Genomic DNA, 19,886 nt, shown 5'->3' with positions numbered 1-19,886 from the left:
TTGTTGGGAGCTAGTCGAGCCGCCTCCCTACAGGGGGTTCAGACACCCGGTCGGCTTGTTGGTGGCACAATGCGAAATTGAAAATTTTCCCCTCAGTCAGGAACCCGTGAAGAGATTTTCATTTTTTTTTTCTTACCTCCCATTTGGGGAAGAAATCAATTGCAACCGGAAAAGGAACGAACTCTTTCCCTGATAAGAACCATATATTCACCCTCGAGACACGTACCAGATTTCGTCTCCGCTTGGACCAATTCGGGGCAAATCTGGGGAAAGCTGTCGTCCCGTGACGTCACCAGTCTCATGTGACGCCCGGCCTGGCTGCCTGGGGCCGCCGTAAAAGATAAACCCCCGGGCCCTCCTCAATGTATCACTTCGCTTGCCTGCAGCCACCAGCTGCACCGCAACGACAATCATGGGCGGGAAGATCGCAAGATTATCATAGTGATGCTGGTGGCAGGGTTCTCCGCGGGAGACCACTTCATACTGGCTTCGTATTCGCTGCAATGGCTTTCACAAAGATTATATGCCAATGCAACCAGCGATACTCTCAACCGCGTGTCTCTGCTTCGTTGAGCAATGTCTGAATATGGTCTGGTCTGCGCTTTGTCCTCGAGAAAGCTTACCGACAACGGTATGTCCCGAAGGGCGATATCGGTGTTCCCCTGGTCCATGAAAAGTATTTGCTGCAATGGATAGCTATCTGTGTGTATATCAGTTCATGCGTCAAAGCTTTGTTGCTGCGGCAAATAGTGTTCAGCTCTGCCACATCTGCAAGATGATAGCTACCCCGCGCGGATGCGCTTCCCTATATAGGTTTACGATCCGCATCCAGATCTACATTCTTCTCCAGTGAGCTTCAGAGCAGCCGACATACCATAAACGGCGCACTGACGCCTTTATATAGCTCAGTGGCGAGTATCCGTGCTTTGCTTGCCTTGTATGCAAGCTTAAGGCCATACATGATCATCAAGATGGTGAGACATTGGCACACTGGCGATGTCATAGTTGAGCCAGATATTGACTCCGGTGAGTTCGAGTGGTATGTAGCCACTTTGCACGTGGTATGTAGCAGCCATAGATGGTACCTTGGTACTTCTTCGTATTGGTGAGGCGTAGAACATGGTCCCTGGACTTTTACTCAGTAACCCTCAGACCCAGAATCACGACACCTGGCTGTTAGCGCAGGGCAGGATGCTAAATCTAGTATCCCACCACGTGGGAGGCATTGGACAACACCGCCAACCCCTGTCGCTTGTTCTCACTTCATCAACAGCTTGGTTTGAATTCTGTTAATTTTGAGTATCGATTTAATGACCAGTTAAATCACAATGGCATCCTGTTATCTAAAGATATCCCAATGGGAAGGCACACCCAACAGACCATTTATGCGCTAATATTCCATCTCAAACTACGAGCTGCCACGTTCCTCTTCTATTAGAAACCCAAACACTATGACACCTCTATAGTACATATTCACACTAGATAGTAACATAAAACACAACATAATAGACTAAAATACCTACCTGCCCAAACCGGCATACATACATACACCACTGCACCAACCCTCCCGCCGCCAACTAAACCAAGGCAGCCAAGACACACGACATCACAACCCCAACCACAACCCCATCACATCTACCAAGAAAATACCTCTGAAACATCAAATCACCATAATTAAAACATGGTATTTACCTCAATTCCCCAACCCTTACTTTATCATAGTAAGATTGTACCTGTCCTTCCCACACTCATCGATGAGATCATAAGTGGGCCCGTACCCGGCACCGATGACTTCACGATGGTGTCAACACCAACAATCTGGGCCCCGAATCGATGAACACATCACCTTTGACTTTTGGATATAAGTAGGTTGCAGTAACCGTTCCATTGCAATCATTCAGACTCAGATTCAGAACGAACAACAATCTATCTAACTCCCACAAAACAAACCTTATTTCCATCTTTACTACATATATACATACACAAAGTACGCTATATACTGCATAAGTTTACTTCTCAGCTGATACTAATAAAGTACATTGCAGCCATCAAAATGCCCCGCGGAGCCGAATACGACGATGGAATCCCCCACTCCGACAACGCCATCGAGGCCGGCGAGACCAAGGTTCATGGAACGAACCCTGCCGTATGCAAATTACCCCATCTCAGCTTTTCAGCAGTATGCACAAATGCTAATATTTCTGCTACAGAACGACCACCTCAACCGCGTCCAGCGCACCGCTCCCCTTCCCGAGGCCGCCCAGAGCAGCGGCGGCGAGTACAGCATCGGCGGCAGCTCAGGTCCGAACAAGACCGGTAGCGGAAAGGGCGGACACGAGCCCAAGACATTGGGCGATAAGAAGGGATTGGGGGCTCACCAGGCATAAACCAAAAGCAGAAGAGCATTGGAGTTCGCGGTGATTGATGCATGAATATCATGATTTAGGTACCTCTTTAGGTGGATATGTATTAACAGTCTATACTATACTATGCCTTTAACTACTTCTTAGTGAGGGTGATGATGATGACCTCCGGGTTGAGGTCGAATGAAATGAATTAAATAAATGAACTAGATTTGTTTAAAATATTTCAATGTCAGTGTAGTGGGAAATGTTCCTATTAGAGTCTATATAAATATGGTCACGGTCTCCATGTGTGTGCCAGATAATGTGAAGGAAAACATGGATGTGAAATAAATAAGCCTGTACAGCCCTGTACCAACAAAGGTACTGGGATCTTCTGGGGTAAGTTTGTATCATGTACATCTGGGCCATCAAGGCCCAAATATGAATCGCCTCTGCTTAGGATTGTTTCTTTGAGCCGTTGGAATCGGGCGATGACTTTCCCGACGAGTCGGTGGCATCCTTGGATTCTGTAGCGATCTTCTTCTGTTTCACTAATTCGACAAGACGCTGGCCTAAATCGCCGAAGCCGTCGATCTTGCCGAGCTTCGTCTGCAGATATTCTGCGTCGCGTTTCAGTCTGGTCATATAATTAGCTTACGTTGAGTCAACCATGCGATACCACACATACCGTTCTTTGCCAGTCTCCGAAGTCACGGTGACCTCTTCGAATGCCTTTGTCCACTGCTCTCGGTAGCTCTTGAACACAGGATCCATAATCATCATGACCGTCATATCGGGGAGGTGCTTGCTCAGCACCCGATGCAGCGTGCCGGTTTCCTTCGCCAGCGTTTCCATGTACGGGCTTACACCACTGCCCCCTGCAGGTGCGTTCCAGTCAATCTTCTTCATGGCATTGACGTGAATGGCTGATCGAGATCCCATGATATCCACGAGTTTCTCGTGGATTCCGGACTGGTGTTCCTGATACAGTCGTTTCACCTTGTCGAATTCGCCCATCAGCGGGCTGGAGGGCGCGTGGCGGCGGACGAACTCTCGGATATAGGGAACCAAGGCAATGATGAAGCTTAGTGCTTGAGACGACAGAGCCAAGTGCTTTGTGGTGATGTTCTTGAGACCTGCGCTTCTTGTAGCCCCGGCACCCAGGATCAATTGAGATGATCGGGAGTTAAACAGCTTCAATGAGTCCAACAAACCAGGCGCAATGTCTTGCATCATGCTGGGTATATTCGCCATGAGATATTGATACTCCTCGATGCTTTTCATCATCGCAACAGCAGATTCGGACAGAATGTACTTCTGCTCGTCGATCACGGCACTGCGCGTCTTCTCTTTTCCGGACCCGTTGACAGCGGTTGTGCTGGCCGGAGACGGTTGTCGGCGTTCGTTCTCGGGCAGCCAAATCTTGGATGCGTCGACCCACACATCAATATCTCTAGTACTGGCGCCGAGGATACGATCGAGAATAGCATTGTCGGCTTCTCCAAAGTCCCTTGCATCCCATCGATCCGCATCCATTACCTCGACCACACGGCGTCGCTGTCCGTCCCCGAAGCGATTGATGTAGTCTTTAATTTGGTTGCCTACAACTGTCTTCAACGCGGTACCGCTACGCCCGGAGATAGCCTCACACTCATCAGCGAAGAGCCGGTTGAGAGTGAAGTACTTGAGGAATTCATCCTTTGGTAGCTGAGATGTTTGTTCGGATCGAACCTTCAGCACCTTGGTAACCTGTGATTGAGCAATATCAACGGCTTGGCCAAGAAGGCTGGACATATCCAAGACCTGCAGTATCTCGTCCTGTGCCACAGCGGCTACAGGGCCCGGTGTTGCAGGTTTGCCTGGACCTTGAGGATTCGGGCTTGGTGGCCCGGACTTCACACCAACTGCGGCCGGATTCTCCAACCCACTGGCAATATCAAGAAGAACCTTGACTTGAACACTAAGTCTCCGCAGCGACTCACTGATACCAGTGTATACGCGAGCAAGCATGTTGTATGAGTCTTGTGCATCCAAGGCACGGAGATTACGCGCGAGGATGGATGATTTCTCCTGCTGGCTGAGCTGCTGGGACTTCTGCGTGGACACAGATACCACTGACTCGTTATCGTCATCACTCGAGCTGGGCATGTGTTTGCGGATCAAGCTCTTCATCTCTCGCAGAACCGCGGTCTTGAAAGCGGTCGCTGCAGGTGTCGTGTGACGCACGCGAGCAAGGCCGGTGAGATGCAGGTGCAACCGGGACCGTAACTGGTCATCAAAGGCCATATATGCTGGGGCTTGTGTAGCCCCTGTACGCTGTCCTCCCCGCTGCCGCTGGAACGCAGAGCCCCATCGTTGTAATGTTGTATCCAAAGGCACGTTTTCGACATGCTGCCTCAGGTCGCCCAGCAGGTCGCTCAAGAAACGGCTCTCATATCCTGTGCCAATGCGGTATCTCAGATGTGCCAGGTCGTCAGATGCGCCTTCCAGGGCCTTGAGCTTGCGCAAATCGATGGCTTTTTTCGGTTGCTCTTGTTTCTCGTTGCCGTCGGGAGAGCCAGGGGTATACTCTCCGGCCATCAGTCTTTCCACCTCTTCTAATCCATCCGCAGCCTCTTCGATTTTACCAGTCTCGACTAGTTCCTCGCATCGGGAAACCGACTGGACGACGTCACGGAGTTGCGATACTGCATCTGCAAGCATACGCACATTCTCTCTCCTCCGTCGCAAATTCACAATTTTGAGTCCACCCAGTGCCATCTCACGGTCAATCTTCTGTAAGTCCTTCCGCAGGACCTGGATCCGTTTCACCGAGTCGGCGGCTTCTGCATGTAGCTCCCGCAGTGACCCCAGCGCAGTGAAGAAAGACTTAGATGCAGTCGAGATAGAAGAGATAAGGTGGATTTCCACAGTGTCCATGTACCACGAAAGCTTCTCTTGTAGAATGGCATTCGTAGCCAGAGCCTTTCTACCCGTGGGCGCCGGTTCCAGGGCACCTCCATTCTCGAATTTATCCTTTGACGGTGTAACAATCTCAGACTTTTCCGAAACGACATCGAAGGTGCGTGGGTTCTCTAGGTGGAAGTCGTCCTCAAAGTAGACCGTCGGGATGGTAGATAGAGGTGTGATAGCATGACCGCGACCGCGACCGGCAAACGACCGCTTCCGACCCCGGGTATCGTACGGAGAAGTTGCTCGTGAACTGGTTGAGATGGCCGATGGTCGTCTCTCCCTGGACCTTGGGGCCAACGAATCTGATTCCTCTGCCTTGGGTGAAGACTTGTCGCTACCCCGCGCTAGCTGCGACTCCTGATCTCCGGCGCTTTCCTTTGCTTGTTGGAAGACGTCGTACAACGACCCAACTTGCGACAGGTAGGCTTCAAACGCTTTGGGATCCACATGCGGAATGTTGGTCAATGTGACAGGGGGTATATCGCGGGTAGTTGGCGGCTTGTATCCGGCGGAGGGGACAGCGGTATGGGGAACTAGACCGGTGCGGACAATGGGAGGTTGCAGGAGAGTAGAGATGGCTGCGTCGAATTAGCATGCGATTTTCTTCATAGATTTCCTCACTCCTATAGGTCGTACCATTTTGCCCGGACTCAGCTATCGATCCATGACGGTGGGAAGGATCCAAAATACCCCCGATACTGGCAATCGAGCTGGCAGTCGACCCTCTCCTAAGCGGATACCTCTGAGTCGACGCACGCGGCGATTCGATCTGGTTTAGTGAGAATTGAGACAGAGAGGGAGTCGATGCGCCTGAAGCCAAGCTGTCAATGGACTTCCGGGGGGTCGCGGACGACATATCGTCGATAGCGGATTAGCGACTCCCACAGCCACCGTGCTAGTAGTAGTACTCGGGAGAACGAACGACGGCTAATTACACATGACAAGGAGAAAAGGCTGCAATTCAAAAACGAAGGGGCATTAATGGCGTTCAGCCAATGATCCCACACTGCTAGGGTTTGAAGCCTGTGGTCTCAAGAGGAGAGAATGAAAGCCACGCCGACAAAGCCCGCTTGCAACGTCACCCTCGACCCTCTGATACGGGGGTTGGTTCCATGACAGCTTCCCCCGATCCAGTATGGCGCCAGGCCCCGAGACCGTGTCCACTAGTCTGCTTTGGGTACCCCTCGGGAAGTTAGTATCTCCGGCTGCCGGCACCAAGTCTCGTGCTTGTGGACGCACTCCAGAATACTGCCACACCGCACCGCCAAGTTATTAACAGAATCTCAGATGAATTTTTTTGAAGCTGTATGTTTCCAAAATCCGCTAAATCCGAGGTTTTTGCGACGAGGTTCACTAGTTTCTGCCGCCTCCAGCGGTCTGAAGAGCGGTGAGGGATGTTTGTTCTGCCTCAGGCATGAAGAAAACCACTTAACGCGTGAAATCGACGCGACGCGTTCGGCTCGTGTCCCGCCGCAAAAGTTATTTGCAGGTCCTTTTTTGCCCTGGCAATGAGACGGTCCCGAAATCAACACATCTCACAATCCCATCCCCGCAGTCCGCTCTAGTGTCTTCACCATGGACAGACGCACCCCTTATACCCTGAGTGTCCTCGCTCCTAGCGTCGATGGTGTGGAAGACTCTCGCTCTCAGATTCGAGCAAAATTAAAGGAGTTTGTGCTCGAATTCCAGCTTGACAATGCATTCATCTACCGGTATGTTTGGCCCTAGCCCGGATACAGTGAAGATTCAAGTCAACAAAAGCTAAGGTGGATGACAGTGACCAACTTCGCCAGAATGTTCTGGTCAAGCAATACTATTGCGATATTGATATCGCTCATTTGATCTCATACAACGAAGAGCTAGCACACAAGCTCACCACAGAGCCTGCCGACCTCATCCCCCTCGTGAGTTTCCATCTCCTAAATCCTTGAACCTCATCCTGACCAACAATGCCACTTAGTTTGAATCAGCACTCCAAGATTGTACTCGCCGCATTGTATACCCCTCCCAGAGAGACATCCAACTACCCACCCATCAGCTTCTACTCCACTCCTCAGCTACACACATTTCGATCCGTGACCTCAATGCCACCAACATCTCGCACCTTGTTCGTATTCCAGGCATCGTCATTGGCGCTTCGACGATATCATCCAAGGCAACAGTGATGCACGTTCGGTGTAAGAACTGTGGCCACCACGAAGATCTTCAGGTCGATGGTGGTTTCTCGGGTGTTCAACTTCCCAGAAGATGTGGCCGACAGCAGCAGCCCGGCGACCCTCAGTCGGAACCCTGCCCACTAGACCCATACGTTGTGTCGCACGAAAAATGTCAATTCGTCGACCAACAGGTTCTCAAGCTCCAGGAAGCGCCTGATCAAGTGCCTGTTGGTGAGCTTCCCAGGCACGTCCTTATCTCAGCCGACCGTTACCTGGCCAACCGCGTTGTGCCTGGTTCCCGCTGCACAGTGATGGGTATCTTCTCTATCTACCAATCTTCCAAGGGTGGCAAGAAGGATGGCGCTGTGGCCATCCGCAACCCGTACTTGCGGGCGGTGGGCATTAGCAGCGATCTGGATCATACCGCCAAGGGTAGCGCCATTTTCTCTGAAGAGGAAGAGCAGGAGTTCTTGGAATTGAGCCGGCGTCCTGACTTGTATGAGGCTCTTGCTAAAAGCATTGCCCCGTCCATCTATGGGAATCTGGATATCAAGAAGGCCATTGTCTGCCTGCTCATGGGTGGTTCTAAGAAGCTTCTTCCCGATGGAATGAAGCTTCGTGGTGATATCAACGTACTTCTCCTTGGTGACCCTGGTACAGCCAAGTCACAGTTGCTCAAGTTCACTGAGAAGGTCTCCCCAATTGCGATCTATACATCTGGTAAGGGTTCTTCGGCAGCAGGTTTGACGGCCTCGGTCCAGCGCGACCACGCTACTCGCGAATTCTACCTGGAAGGAGGTGCCATGGTGCTCGCAGACGGTGGTGTTGTTTGTATCGATGAATTCGACAAGATGAGAGACGAGGACCGTGTTGCTATTCACGAAGCCATGGAGCAGCAGACCATTTCCATCGCCAAGGCCGGAATTACTACTATTCTCAACTCTAGGACGTCTGTTTTGGCCGCAGCCAACCCTATCTTCGGTCGCTATGATGACCTCAAGACCCCTGGTGAAAACATCGACTTCCAGACGACAATCTTGTCTCGTTTTGATATGATCTTCATTGTCCGCGATGATCACGAGCGCAGCCGTGATGAAAGCATAGCCAGACACGTCATGGGAGTGCATATGGGCGGTCGGGGTGTTGAAGAGCAAGTTGAGGCTGAAATCCCGTTGGATAAGATGAAGCGCTACATCAGCTATTGTCGCACGTAAGTTGTCCTTCGCCTCGTATACCCGACATATGAGTCAGAAACGCTAATACATCATTACAGTCGCTGTGCGCCCCGTCTCTCGGATGAAGCTGCTGAGAAGCTGTCATCGCATTTTGTCACCATCAGAAAGCAAGTCCACCGTGCTGAACTTGATGCCAACACCCGCTCTTCCATTCCCATCACCGTTCGTCAGCTTGAAGCTATCGTCCGTATTACCGAATCGTTGGCCAAGTTGAGTCTGTCACCTGTCGCCACGGAGGCCCATGTCGACGAAGCTATTCGTCTCTTCTTGGCCTCTACCATGGACGCTGTCACTCAAGGTGAGGGCCAGGGTAGCAAGGAGATGATGGAGGAAGCAAGCAAGATCGAAGACGAACTGAAGCGCCGCCTACCTATTGGATGGAGCACCAGTCTGGCGACGCTGAGACGCGAATTTGTCGACGGAAGGGGCTACACGGAACAAGCACTCAACCGGGCATTGGTGGTTATGCAACGACGAGAAACCGTTCAAATCCGGTCCGGTGGCTCACAAGTATACCGACACGGTGTCTAGTACTTCTTCATGTCTGCTTTTGATTTCACACCTTGCGATATTGTCACGAATGATCTTCCGATGTTAGTCTGCTGGGATGACTACGTATCAATTTGGGCTCGGGATTAACGGGGATGACTCGGTGTATGGCGTACTGCTTTGTTCACGGCGAACGACTGATCCGTTATAGATGAGCGAATTTAACGAGAGACAATATAACAACAATAATATGGAATACCAACCAGTCTAGATGAGGAGGAAAGTCTTTGTATCAGTCAAACGCAATATATATGCTCAGGATAACTCGAGGAAAGTGCAGTCCACTTTAACTGCATTGATTTGATCGATCTTGTCAGCCAGGTTGTTCATCATAAAATTTGTGATTGTCCTGGACAACATATCAGCTCTCTTATGGCCCCGAACACACTGGTGTCCCGGAACCCAATGAAGCTCGACCTTGACTCCCATCGAGCAGAGCCGGTGAGAAAGAGCGTCAACAAGACGCACTAGACGGCCAGCGAGTGGGCTCAACTTCTTTGTTCTAGGCCGCAGCATTTCCATGGCCGCTTGGCAGTCCGTGAAGACCTGGACAACATGACCTGACACTTGAAGCCGCTCCAGGTGGCGGACTGCTGCTCTCAGACCGGCCCCGATAGCAAACAACTCAGCCAACTGGCTGAGCCGGATCTCTTCGAGGCAGTACAGCTCGTCCGCGTCTTGTCCGTTGTGCCCGTGGATAACTGCGACTCCAGATGGCACTGCCTCGTTGGCGGCTGTCGATCCGTCCACCCAGAAGACATGATAGTCATCTGGGGACGTCTCTGTCACCTCCTTGGCATAGTTCAAAGCTTCTTGACGAGGCTTGATCAGCAACACTCTGTCAAATCTATCATCCTCAATCCGGATGGTAGTTGGAGGCTGCTGCTGCTGCTGCTTCTGTTTCTTCTTTTGACTCCCAGAGTGCTGCTTCCTACCCCCACGCTTGTTCGACTTCTTCGTCCCGACGGACTCGGTCGTTCCAGAAACGGAAGCAGCACTCCGATGCGGGTCTGCATGGCTTTGGGAATCTTCACTAGTGATAGTTATGCTGCTATCACTATTACTAGTACTGCTGCTAGCACTTCTGCGCTTATACCTCTCGAAGACAGGGGCAGTACTACCCTGGTCTTCATTGGTTTGGGAATCTCGATTTCTCTGGCTGACGCCGTCAACCCGGTCAAGGTAAGGATCGATCACTTGAGAACCTCGAGCGTCGTCCTTAGCCCTCTGTGCTTTGCCTTTCCTGGAAGGAAGCGTGCGCCCTCTGGGTCTGATGTTTCGAGGAGCTCTGTGACCCCAACTCATGGTAGTCACCGTTGTGGGATTCTCAACCTCCATGACTATATCCCTCTGGAAACAAATGAAATGGAATTTTGTCTGGGGGAAATACTTCGACTTATTATGTGAAATATAATACCAGGCAGTGTCTTACAGGTTTGATAAGAAAAAGTGAGATCGTTTTTGTTCGAAGAACTTATGATGTGGAGGTGGGCGAGTGGATGGTTTGAGACAAGAGCGGATGGGTGCCTCTGCTCTGGAAGAGTGCCCCATCTGAGTCAAGTCGACAATCTGTACGTCTTTGAAAGACAACATGTATGCAGCATAATGACGAGATGTCCAGTCAGCCATCGAACACGACAGAATGCTGAGGTGTCTTGTATGGGGGCTTATATGACAGACTGGAAAGCCAACGGTACGAAATTTGGGTCCGAAAAGCATTTAGCTCGAAGAGTGATGGAACCTCGATTCTTACTGCAGCTCTGCGCTCACAGCGTGAACCTATATTGTCAAGCTACTGCTTTGAAATACTTCTATCGAATCAGGCTCCCATCCAACCATTGAATCTTGTCATTTGAGGCAAATGGATAGCCGCGGAAGAACAAAACTCTGGCTGTCTTTACTCCATGAGGTTTCTGGACCAACTATGACGCTTTCAGGGCTTTTGCGTGCTCGGTAGACGCCCGGGATGTTAAGGAGAGAACAAAGCATGGTAGCAATGCCAAGGCATCTCGAGTCGTATCAGTAAGCGCAGTTTGTGAGTTGATACAACGTTGGAATGGCTTGGGATTTTGTCAGATGGGCTCAAAGCCTACCTTTTTGGTTTCTAATGATAACGTCCGTTGCAATCGTATGGCGGGGTTCAATCATCTATATAGATGCGGTAAGCGAAAGCTTAGTTGTAGTCATGTTGACGAAATCTTTTTCTATCTACCTTAATCTCCACTATAAATAGTAGCCTTGGCTCGGTCATAGCATCGGTCCTCCGAGTTTATTTTCGAAGAGTTGTATATACTATCACTATCTCAGGATGACTGCTACATCTAGTAGCACTGCGCGATGTCTACTTCACTAGTAAGTCGAGGCTCACTATCAGCTGACCGCGTGGACCGAATGACGCCTAGTAGTTTCTGCCTGAACAATGTCTTCCTCTCCTACAACAGGGCTCCATATGGTTACTACCACATACTTACTAGCTGGTAGTACTCATTCTCGGTCATCATGCTTCAATTGTACTGGTATGTGAAGCAGAGCATCTCATACCATGCGCATGGGCCTGTCCCCTAATATATTCTTACTAGTATCTACTTCGTTGACGAGCGGCGTGCAAGTGGCAGTAAGCTTCGAACATAACTCTGCTTATTTTTCGAAGAAACCTTATAGCATTACGTTTCTATGCTGATCAATGAACCGCATGCTCGCAAATCACTAGGTTTGTGTCAGGCTCATGAACATGCGCTTTACATGTTAGCAGAAGACCCGGATTTTCTTTTCATAACGAACCGCTTGAAAGTTGACAATTCCACACCAGGTGTTCAAATGAGGGACAGACAGCACCGTCTAACGGGGTCAACCTTCGTCTCCACATCGACGTATAGTCATCACCGCAGTTTACATGGACATGGTCCCGCCGGAGCCACTGAGCCATGGGTACGATGGGCTGAAGAGGCCCGCAGTCTCGACCCTCTGCTCCGCTGCCAGGGCATGCATTTAGATGATATTCGAATAAATATATGGGGCCGATATGTCCTCCTGATGCGATAGACCGTTAGTTCTGCTAGGCAAAAGGTAGTATAGATGAGCTTTTGGGGTGGTGTTAGCTAGGTAACTGGGGTGAAAGCTCAGGAACTGATTTCTGGTTCAGACCGCGCCGAACGGGACCAAACGGAAGGGTAACCAGCCAGAGGAAATTGAGAGGTGAGGTATGAGGCTTCGTGGCAACCGTGGCCTGGGTGATAAGTATGATCGGTCTGGTCTACATTCCAAGGGGTCCACAGTACAAGTATCTGACAGCATTCCTGAAGATCAAACGACCAGCTGGCAAGTGGGGTTTGAAAATTACTTGACGCGCCGCGCGTGGTGGAGAGATACATACTATTGTCGCCTGCCATGTCAAAAGGTTAACGAAGATTAACTCTTTTTTTGTCCGTGGCAGGGAAAGCAGAGGTATGTCATTGATTGCTTGCTCCACGGCTCTTGATATGGCCATTGTCGAAAAGACCTAATTGAAGATTTCTTGTATTTGAGGATGAATGGATTGAGCGTGCCATTGTCGATAGGTAAACTGGTCAGTCCATGTACTTTCCATTCATTCACCACCGATACTTCTGATTCCGGCGCGTACCGTACATCAGCCCCTGACTCCGGCCCAGACTTTGAGATCTCGTGCACATCTGTATAATTATAGCTGCGTACAGAGGAGGGATGAAGAAATTGCAGCGAGTAAGGACAGAATTCACACCTCACGTCCTAGAATCGGTGTTTCAGGTCCATGCAGTAGCGACAGAGACATGGGTCAGTAGGCGCCGGGGGGCAAATGGAACAATATATATGAAGAACCTAATCAAAGGCGCTTCGAGCTGAAGAGAAAAAGATAATTATATCATGATCGGTCGAATCTAGACTAGATCGACGCCTCTTGTATGCTGCTGTTACACCATGTACGGAGTTTCTATTGTCTATCTAGTGGCCAACCGACAATCAATAGACGGGCTGCCGTAGCGCCGGCTTCAAGGGGGTGTGCAGGTGGTGAAACATGGGGTGGGGATACGTGGTCGTGATAGACACGCGCGAAGGAGCGACGGGCGCGCCATGCGTCGTGGAGGGGACAGTTTGGTTGGTGAAGAGGCACGAAGGGGAAGAAAGGGTCGTGATGGCAACGCGTTAAAGGGGGGATGGATGAATGATGGACGGGTGGGGAGAAGGAGAGGGAGAGAGAGAGCAGCTATGGAGACAAACGTTCTATAAGGTTTCAATGGAGTTTGATGATAGAAGTAGATTCTAAACTAGTGAAGAGGCAAAAGGCGATAGGCATTTTAGATGATCGACTATACCCGATGATATCATGAGTAAGTGAAGAAGAGAGAGAAAGCACTAATCGCCAAATTTCATCTTGCATGCCGCATTGGGGGAAGAAGTAAAAAAAGTAAGCCCTGAATAGCGCGACGCGACGTGATGAAGAAGGGCTGAAATGAGATGGGGGGGGGGTCGCAACCAATAATCGATCAATAATGGGTCTCGAAGCCTTGCATGGGACCATCGGTAGTTTAAGTCAGTTGTGGATTTAGCCTCCGTCTGGAATTCTCGGGGTTCCCTGGCCATCGTCGATCCCATCCCATTTGGCGGGCGACACGAACTTGACGCGCTTCTTCGCCTTGACTCCATTCCCTGCTTCTGACTTACTTATACAACTCCACCTCCACGTCCACGTCCACGTCCACGTCCACGCTCTCGCGCTTCTCTACCCCCTCCCCTCGTCGACTTAAATTCTTTTTCTCTTTTAAACATTTTTCCAAACCCTTACCCTTGAAACCCGTTCATCTGCATGTTTCGACTGTCGTGCAGAAACCTTGGAATGAGCCTTGAATGACCAGCAGCCCACCGTTTTCCCTGCCCTCTCCATTTTTAGGCATTCTTTCTCGGTTGACGCTGCCTACCACCACCTGCCTTTTAAACAGCCCTTGCCTCACTCCAACTCTTATATCTCCTCGCCTGGTCCCCTCGTTCCTCTAGTCCTGTCACTTCCCATTGTCATTGTCTTTGTCCCCTTCTAGTCTGGACTTCCAAAAAGACTGGATCGTAGATTAACCTTAACTGCTTTCTCCATCCTATCCAATTCACTCAGCCTCTCCCGCTCCAATCCTGACCGTCGATCTTCTTCCCTCTCCAGACCGCCAATCAATCTACCAACCCCACTCACTTCACTCCCTCGACGCGACTTAAAACAACTCGTCTCCAACACGGCCTCGTTGCCTGTCTAAACACCTCTATACATCCCTTTCGGTGCACTCAATCCGCTATTTGTTGTCTATTCCGGCCTGTATACAGCATGGTCGCTCTCACCATGACCCCTACCACCATGCGGCAGCCATTTGCCAGCTTGGACGCGCCACGCATGCGCTCCTTGCTCAAGACTAGAATGAACATGAAGAACAAACAAGATGGTATGAACATGCGAAACTTCGCCCCATTCTCACCACGCGCCTCATAGCTAACATACTTTCCTATAGGTGCCATTCTTTCGGGAAAGAGACAGCCCCTGTCGGACGTGGACTCGGAGAATATCGACCCAACCACTTTCAAACAATCCGCCAAACGCAAGCGTGGTGCCGACGATGATGACCTGGAACCTGCCAAGGAACCCTGCAAGCCATTCAAAACCTCTCGCATGGTTCTGACCACCGTCAAGTCGACCACTGTCACTCCTCGCAAGCCAACCACCACACCCACCAAACCAACCGTGTCTACTCCCAAGTCCGCTCCCAACCTTCGGCCAGCTGGACGTTCACCACCGCCCAAGTCTTGCAAGCCATTCTCTCGCCGTTCTACTATCGCGAAAAGCCGTCCCGAGTCCGTTAACCGGAAATCCGTCCACCGCCCATTCTCTCTTGCAACCGCTCTGTCTGGCGCAAAGGCAAAGACTCAGCCCAGCCCCAAAGCTCCTGCGTCCTGGTCATTCGATATCCATGTGGACACCGAACAGGAAGAGATGACCAACCTCATGCAACACTCCACCTGTGTCCTGGACATCAGCGACCAGGAAGGGAAAGTTGAGACCTCTGGTCGAGGCAAGGAGAATGTACCTCCGGCGGAACTCGGACTTGATCTTCCCCGTTCTCGTCAGCAGGAGTCCCCTGCGGCTGCGGCGCGCAAGTCTGTCATGCTGGAGGAGTCTCGTGAGCCGTTGGGTGACCTCAATGCCGCTGACTACTACGGTGATGACTGCCATGCCTTCTCCTATGCCGTTGTCTATGATGACGAGACCGACGAGAATGCGAAGAAGGCCCCATCAGTACCACGCTCCACCCCCAACTCGGCCCGCAGTAAGCTTTCCAACGTCTCCTCCGTCTCTTCCTTGCTTGAAGTAACTGCCCCTGCCAAGCCTACCGCGGACGCTGAGCTTGAAGCTGAGGCGGCAATTGAGATCTGGGAGAGCGAGAGTGCTGCGGAAGAAGCCGCCGATACCAACTGATTCCGCGGCCCCCACTTGATAGCCCACCTCTATCACCCATCATTCATACCAACAAGAGTTATATTATATGGCGTTCGGATTACTCCAGGGTTGTACAGCATCGTTTTTGGATACCCTACCTATACAGTCTTTTTGATTTCGTTTGGAGCCCGTTTTATACCGACCAGATCCGTCACGAGACGAATTTTCTTGAGTCCTTTTTCCTATTATCACGTCCAGAACCTACACCACACCATACCTTCCTATTCGACTTCCCACTGTCTTACCCGAACTACTACCTACCTCGACACGAGTCACTATCATTGGCCTGAAGTATAATGGCCCCCTCCGTCACCACTCTTTTGCGCATCTGATGAATGCTGCGTCCGTTACCTACCTACCTCCTAATGACCTAAGAATGTGTTACGTCGCTTAATGCCTGTATGAGATACATACCCTCAGTTTAATCAAAAGCAAAAAAAAGAGAATGAGAATACAAATAAAAATACAATATTATGAACAAAATTCTTTCCATAAACTAGTAATTAGTAAATTGCATCTACAACCAACCAAGTACACTAAGCTCTTCGTCTCGTAGCTCTTGGGGTCTCAACACCACCCATCTCCGTATCCTCATCTTCCCCGCCGTCATCCTCATCAGACTGTTGCTCATCCTCATCTTCTTCCCCATCTACATCATCATCCTCTTGTCCCCCACCCGACGCCGCCGCCGCTTCCGCCACAGCCTCCGCCAACTCCTCCTGCTCAAACGCCTCCTCCTCCCCCTCACTCAACATTTCCCCGCCACCATCCCCATCACCATCACCACCCACCTCATCCTGAAACTGCACCCTCCGATCCGCCCTCTTCTTCCCCTTCCTATCACCCTCCTCCCCAACCTCCTCCCTCCCCACCACCCCCTTCTTCCCAGCAGCACCACCAGCACCACCAACCCTCTCCTTCCACGCCGGCGCCCCCTTAATAATGCCCCTCACCTCCGTGGCCATCATCATCTCCCTCTGCGACGCCACCGCCGGATCAAGCCAAAAGTCCACCATGACCGACTCCGGCGTAGCATGATCCGGCAACTTGACAATATTCGCAAACTCGACCTCATCATCCAACATCTTATCATCCAACAGCGCAAGCACCTTCGCCCGCATAATCGTCTTCGTCTTCGCCAACGTCCCATTCCCGAACCACCCATCTGTCAAGATATCGCATTCCTCACGCAGGAAACCCGCCGGCGGCGGATCAGCTGGGAATAAGATCCTCCGGAGTGTGGGGTCCGTCACGTCGCAGAACATCCACATGCGTCCGTCGCGCGGGAGCGGCAAACAGCCTGTGAAAAGGTGGGTTGTTGTAGGGAGTTGTTGGGTTTCCGTAGGTTGTTGGTCTGGGTGCTGGTGATGGGTTTCGTCAAGGTATTGGGGTACTTCGCCGGCACGGGCGACGGCGTGACGACGGCCTGTGTACCCGTCTCGTGCGACTTCGGCTTCTCGGGGTAGGATCCGGAACATGGCTGTTTGGTAGATTCGGTAGGAGGGGTCGGTGCGTGGGTCGTGCCCGTATTTGATTATGGCGTCGCGCCAGGGCCCCGAGCGGAAGATGTACCCGACGTAGGGAATTGCGTGGCGGAGGGCGTAGCGTTGTTCGATTGTCGGTAGGGAGTTGCGGAGGCCGCGGCGTGTCCAGGCGGGGCGTTGTTGGAAGAGGGTTTCCACGGCTGTGATGGTTTCTTGGAGGGTTTTGTCGAGTGTGTGGATGGGTGGGCAGTTCGTGCGCGGGGAGGTTGGGACCGTAGCGATGTCGTAGGATACTAGGTGGGTTAGGACTTTTACCACTCGTTGGGTGTTTACTGTTGTTATGTTGCCTGAGTTGTCGATGGCTTGTCGGACGGTGGGGTTTTGGCGGTAGCTTTGGGGTTTGATGTTAGTTGGATGTTTAATTGGGATGGGCATTGGGATGGAGATGGGGCTTACATGTAGGTGAAGGGGATGTCTCCGAAGCTGAAGGATGGTGGAGGGATGATGTCTACGTCGGTGATGGCGCCTTTGCTCATGTCGAGGTCGAATTGTTTCATTTTGTCGTCTGTATCCAGTCAGTTTGTGTCGGATGGTGATGTGGGAGTAGGACTCGTACAGTCAAATGGCAATATCTGCTCCCGGAATCGGTTGGCAAAGGAACTGGAGCCCGTAGAGAAGACAAAGTCCGGCATTCCTGGTTGTGTAAGTATCATGTAGGCCAATACATTTACGTGGGTATTCTGTAGACTCACCCCGAAACACATGTGTCCGGTTAACCAAGCCCACCGGCTCGACCTGATACCTGGATGCATTGTCACTGAGACTCCGCAGCAGTTCTCGAGCACTGCGTCGTTGCGGCTCCGTATGCACCGTGGACACGGCAACGCCGCTAAAGGGCTCATTCGAGCCCTTCTTTCGCTTGCGACCTGTCCTCTTTGGTACCGTCACCTTTAGAAGGATGTTGTTGGACGGTAAGCTGGTCGACTGGAGCGGCCTGGACATGGCATCCTCCGGCCGGAGAAGCAGATGAGCCGGGCTGTCGGGCTTTGGGGGATGCAAGATCTGGAGTATTTTGTTAGTACTTCTGAGTGATAGTGAATTGGGTGGGTCAACGTACTTTGGTTATGCCCGCATCCCCCTTCAGTGTGTCGACAGCCTTGTCAAGGTTTCTGATAATAGCTGGATGCTCGACGCTGACGATGCGACGTGAAGGTATTTGGTAAAATGGCGCTGTTCTGGCGCCATGTTGGTCTGTCATGTTGTCTGTACGGCGTAGATGCGCCGTGTGTAGCCCTTGTTGGGCTATTTAATCATGTGTCAGGAGCGTTTGGGGAAAATGCTATCCCTAGGTCGAAGCTATATAAATGCGGATAAGTCTGCACAAATATGGAGCTAGGATTGACGTCAACCGTTAGTATCCAGGGGTCTTAAAGTTAATTCACATCTACTACAACTTGCTGAGCCGGTGAATTGGTTTCACTAGATCAGGCTCGGTACCAGAGTGTACCATGAAACTAACTACTACAGCAGAATCCCCCATTCCTGTGCATGCTTCACAGCCAACCTGGAGGGGAAAGATGGATGTCGATGCTAGGAATCTGCAAGTCACATGACCAACCAACAGCCACACCATCATCCCGAATCCCCCGTCAAAAAATCAGATGGGAGGGAAAAAAAGCCGCGACTGAGACATGCTGGATGGGTGGATTGCTATTTTCTTTCCTCTAATAAGATGATGCGGTTGCTTTCTTTTCTTTATTATTGTTTTTTTAAATACTAGTTTCTTACTCGGGGGGAATGCGCTGTCTGTCTGACCCCTTGCCTGTAGTTGCACTTCGAGACAGTTCAACATGAACCCTCCGGAGGGTGGGAGAGTAGTAGTAGTAGTAGATGGTCTAAGTATAAATTTCGTAATGCTGAGGCGCCCCTCCCATTTCATTTCGTTTGGACCTCTTAAAACCGGTTGATTCCCGATTCCCATCGTGCTGGTGGTCGGCAGGTTAAAAAAGGTAGTTTGGTAAAAGGGACCCAACCAGGCCCACGACCTGACCTGCAACCACTAAGAAGACTACGTCCGAGCGCTCTTCTAGTCAGTCATTTCAATCAGTCCGTTAGCCACAGCCTCAGGCCAGTCTGCTGCTCTGCTTCCCCTTCCCCCCCCTCCCCGACCTCAGCTTGATACGACCAACTACTGTACTATCGCATCAATCAATCCCTTACAATTCTCAGACTGCTCGACTGGGCTGGTTTCTCGTGCTTTCTTTACGGTTGAACGCGCTGACGATAGAAATTCTGATTTACTCCTTACTCCCCTTCTTTTGATTCTTTTTCTGCCAACTGCGACCGTGTGGTTCTAGCACTCTTTCTTTCTATTTTGCTACTATTCCCACATCTTCTGCTCTCTTCATTCCCCCGGGGGCCTCAATTCATTTGCACCCCGCTTCCCGGCAGCCGCTAAGCGACACGGAAAGAGACGATCGACTCCAGCAAACCAGACTGACTGACTACTGGCTGCTCCCTATACCGCTCCCGTTCGCGCCAAACAGTGAAGCGTGCCTGTCTGAGAGATCCTCCTCCCTCCCACTCCCACTCTCCCCCAATTCGCCCCGATACCTTGAACTGAACTTCCTCTGAGGTAAGTCCTGCAGCTATAGTTTCCTGTTCCTCTTGCGCTT

At 51.1% G+C, this 19,886-nt stretch overlaps 7 protein-coding genes across 7 annotated transcripts; 3 read left to right on the top strand and 4 right to left on the bottom strand.

Moving 5' to 3' along the window:
* Nucleotides 1-207: 207 nt before the first annotated feature.
* On the bottom strand, nucleotides 208-1,003 carry BO87DRAFT_385316 (uncharacterized protein; the record flags this gene model as incomplete). The annotated part of the gene is made up of 3 exons (XM_025624718.1): nucleotides 208-498; nucleotides 624-662; nucleotides 875-1,003. The coding sequence occupies 3 exons, from the start codon at nucleotides 1,001-1,003 to the stop codon at nucleotides 208-210; spliced, it is 459 nt and encodes a 152-aa protein (XP_025481104.1).
* A 655-nt stretch (nucleotides 1,004-1,658) lies between these two features.
* BO87DRAFT_375266 (uncharacterized protein) lies at nucleotides 1,659-2,474 on the top strand. Its single transcript, XM_025622989.1, has 3 exons — nucleotides 1,659-1,987; nucleotides 2,046-2,146; nucleotides 2,211-2,474. The coding sequence occupies exons 2-3, from the start codon at nucleotides 2,054-2,056 to the stop codon at nucleotides 2,385-2,387; spliced, it is 270 nt and encodes an 89-aa protein (XP_025481103.1). The 5' UTR covers nucleotides 1,659-1,987; nucleotides 2,046-2,053; the 3' UTR covers nucleotides 2,388-2,474.
* A 128-nt stretch (nucleotides 2,475-2,602) lies between these two features.
* On the bottom strand, nucleotides 2,603-6,330 carry BO87DRAFT_375265 (vacuolar protein sorting-associated protein 54). The gene is made up of 3 exons (XM_025622988.1): nucleotides 5,934-6,330; nucleotides 3,034-5,875; nucleotides 2,603-2,982 (listed from the first exon to the last, which is right to left on the bottom strand). The coding sequence occupies exons 1-3, from the start codon at nucleotides 6,151-6,153 to the stop codon at nucleotides 2,802-2,804; spliced, it is 3,243 nt and encodes a 1,080-aa protein (XP_025481102.1). The 5' UTR covers nucleotides 6,154-6,330; the 3' UTR covers nucleotides 2,603-2,801.
* Nucleotides 6,331-6,872: 542 nt separating this feature from the next.
* On the top strand, nucleotides 6,873-9,219 carry BO87DRAFT_395695 (MCM DNA helicase complex subunit MCM5; the record flags this gene model as incomplete). The annotated part of the gene is made up of 4 exons (XM_025625201.1): nucleotides 6,873-7,009; nucleotides 7,075-7,201; nucleotides 7,258-8,663; nucleotides 8,727-9,219. 4 exons carry the CDS (start codon nucleotides 6,873-6,875, stop codon nucleotides 9,217-9,219), a joined length of 2,163 nt encoding a protein of 720 aa, XP_025481101.1.
* A 179-nt stretch (nucleotides 9,220-9,398) lies between these two features.
* On the bottom strand, nucleotides 9,399-10,575 carry BO87DRAFT_395694 (ribonuclease H family protein; the record flags this gene model as incomplete). The annotated part of the gene is made up of 2 exons (XM_025625200.1): nucleotides 9,399-9,444; nucleotides 9,593-10,575. 2 exons carry the CDS (start codon nucleotides 10,573-10,575, stop codon nucleotides 9,399-9,401), a joined length of 1,029 nt encoding a protein of 342 aa, XP_025481100.1.
* Nucleotides 10,576-14,563: 3,988 nt separating this feature from the next.
* On the top strand, nucleotides 14,564-15,706 carry BO87DRAFT_305407 (uncharacterized protein; the record flags this gene model as incomplete). The annotated part of the gene is made up of 2 exons (XM_025619318.1): nucleotides 14,564-14,678; nucleotides 14,745-15,706. The coding sequence occupies 2 exons, from the start codon at nucleotides 14,564-14,566 to the stop codon at nucleotides 15,704-15,706; spliced, it is 1,077 nt and encodes a 358-aa protein (XP_025481099.1).
* Nucleotides 15,707-16,263: 557 nt separating this feature from the next.
* Nucleotides 16,264-18,756, bottom strand: BO87DRAFT_414779 (transcription factor TFIIIC subunit TFC1; the record flags this gene model as incomplete). Its single annotated transcript, XM_025626650.1, has 5 exons — nucleotides 18,329-18,756; nucleotides 17,964-18,273; nucleotides 17,828-17,905; nucleotides 17,668-17,776; nucleotides 16,264-17,602 (listed from the first exon to the last, which is right to left on the bottom strand). Exons 1-5 carry the CDS (start codon nucleotides 18,467-18,469, stop codon nucleotides 16,264-16,266), a joined length of 1,977 nt encoding a protein of 658 aa, XP_025481098.1. The 5' UTR covers nucleotides 18,470-18,756.
* Nucleotides 18,757-19,886: the final 1,130 nt, after the last annotated feature.

This window comes from Aspergillus neoniger (genome assembly GCF_003184625.1).
Source record: "Aspergillus neoniger CBS 115656 unplaced genomic scaffold BO87scaffold_11, whole genome shotgun sequence".
NCBI classification, from domain to species: domain Eukaryota; kingdom Fungi; phylum Ascomycota; class Eurotiomycetes; order Eurotiales; family Aspergillaceae; genus Aspergillus; species Aspergillus neoniger.
Note: the sequence above shows the minus strand (reverse complement) of the source record. Positions and strands in the feature narration are given on the sequence as shown.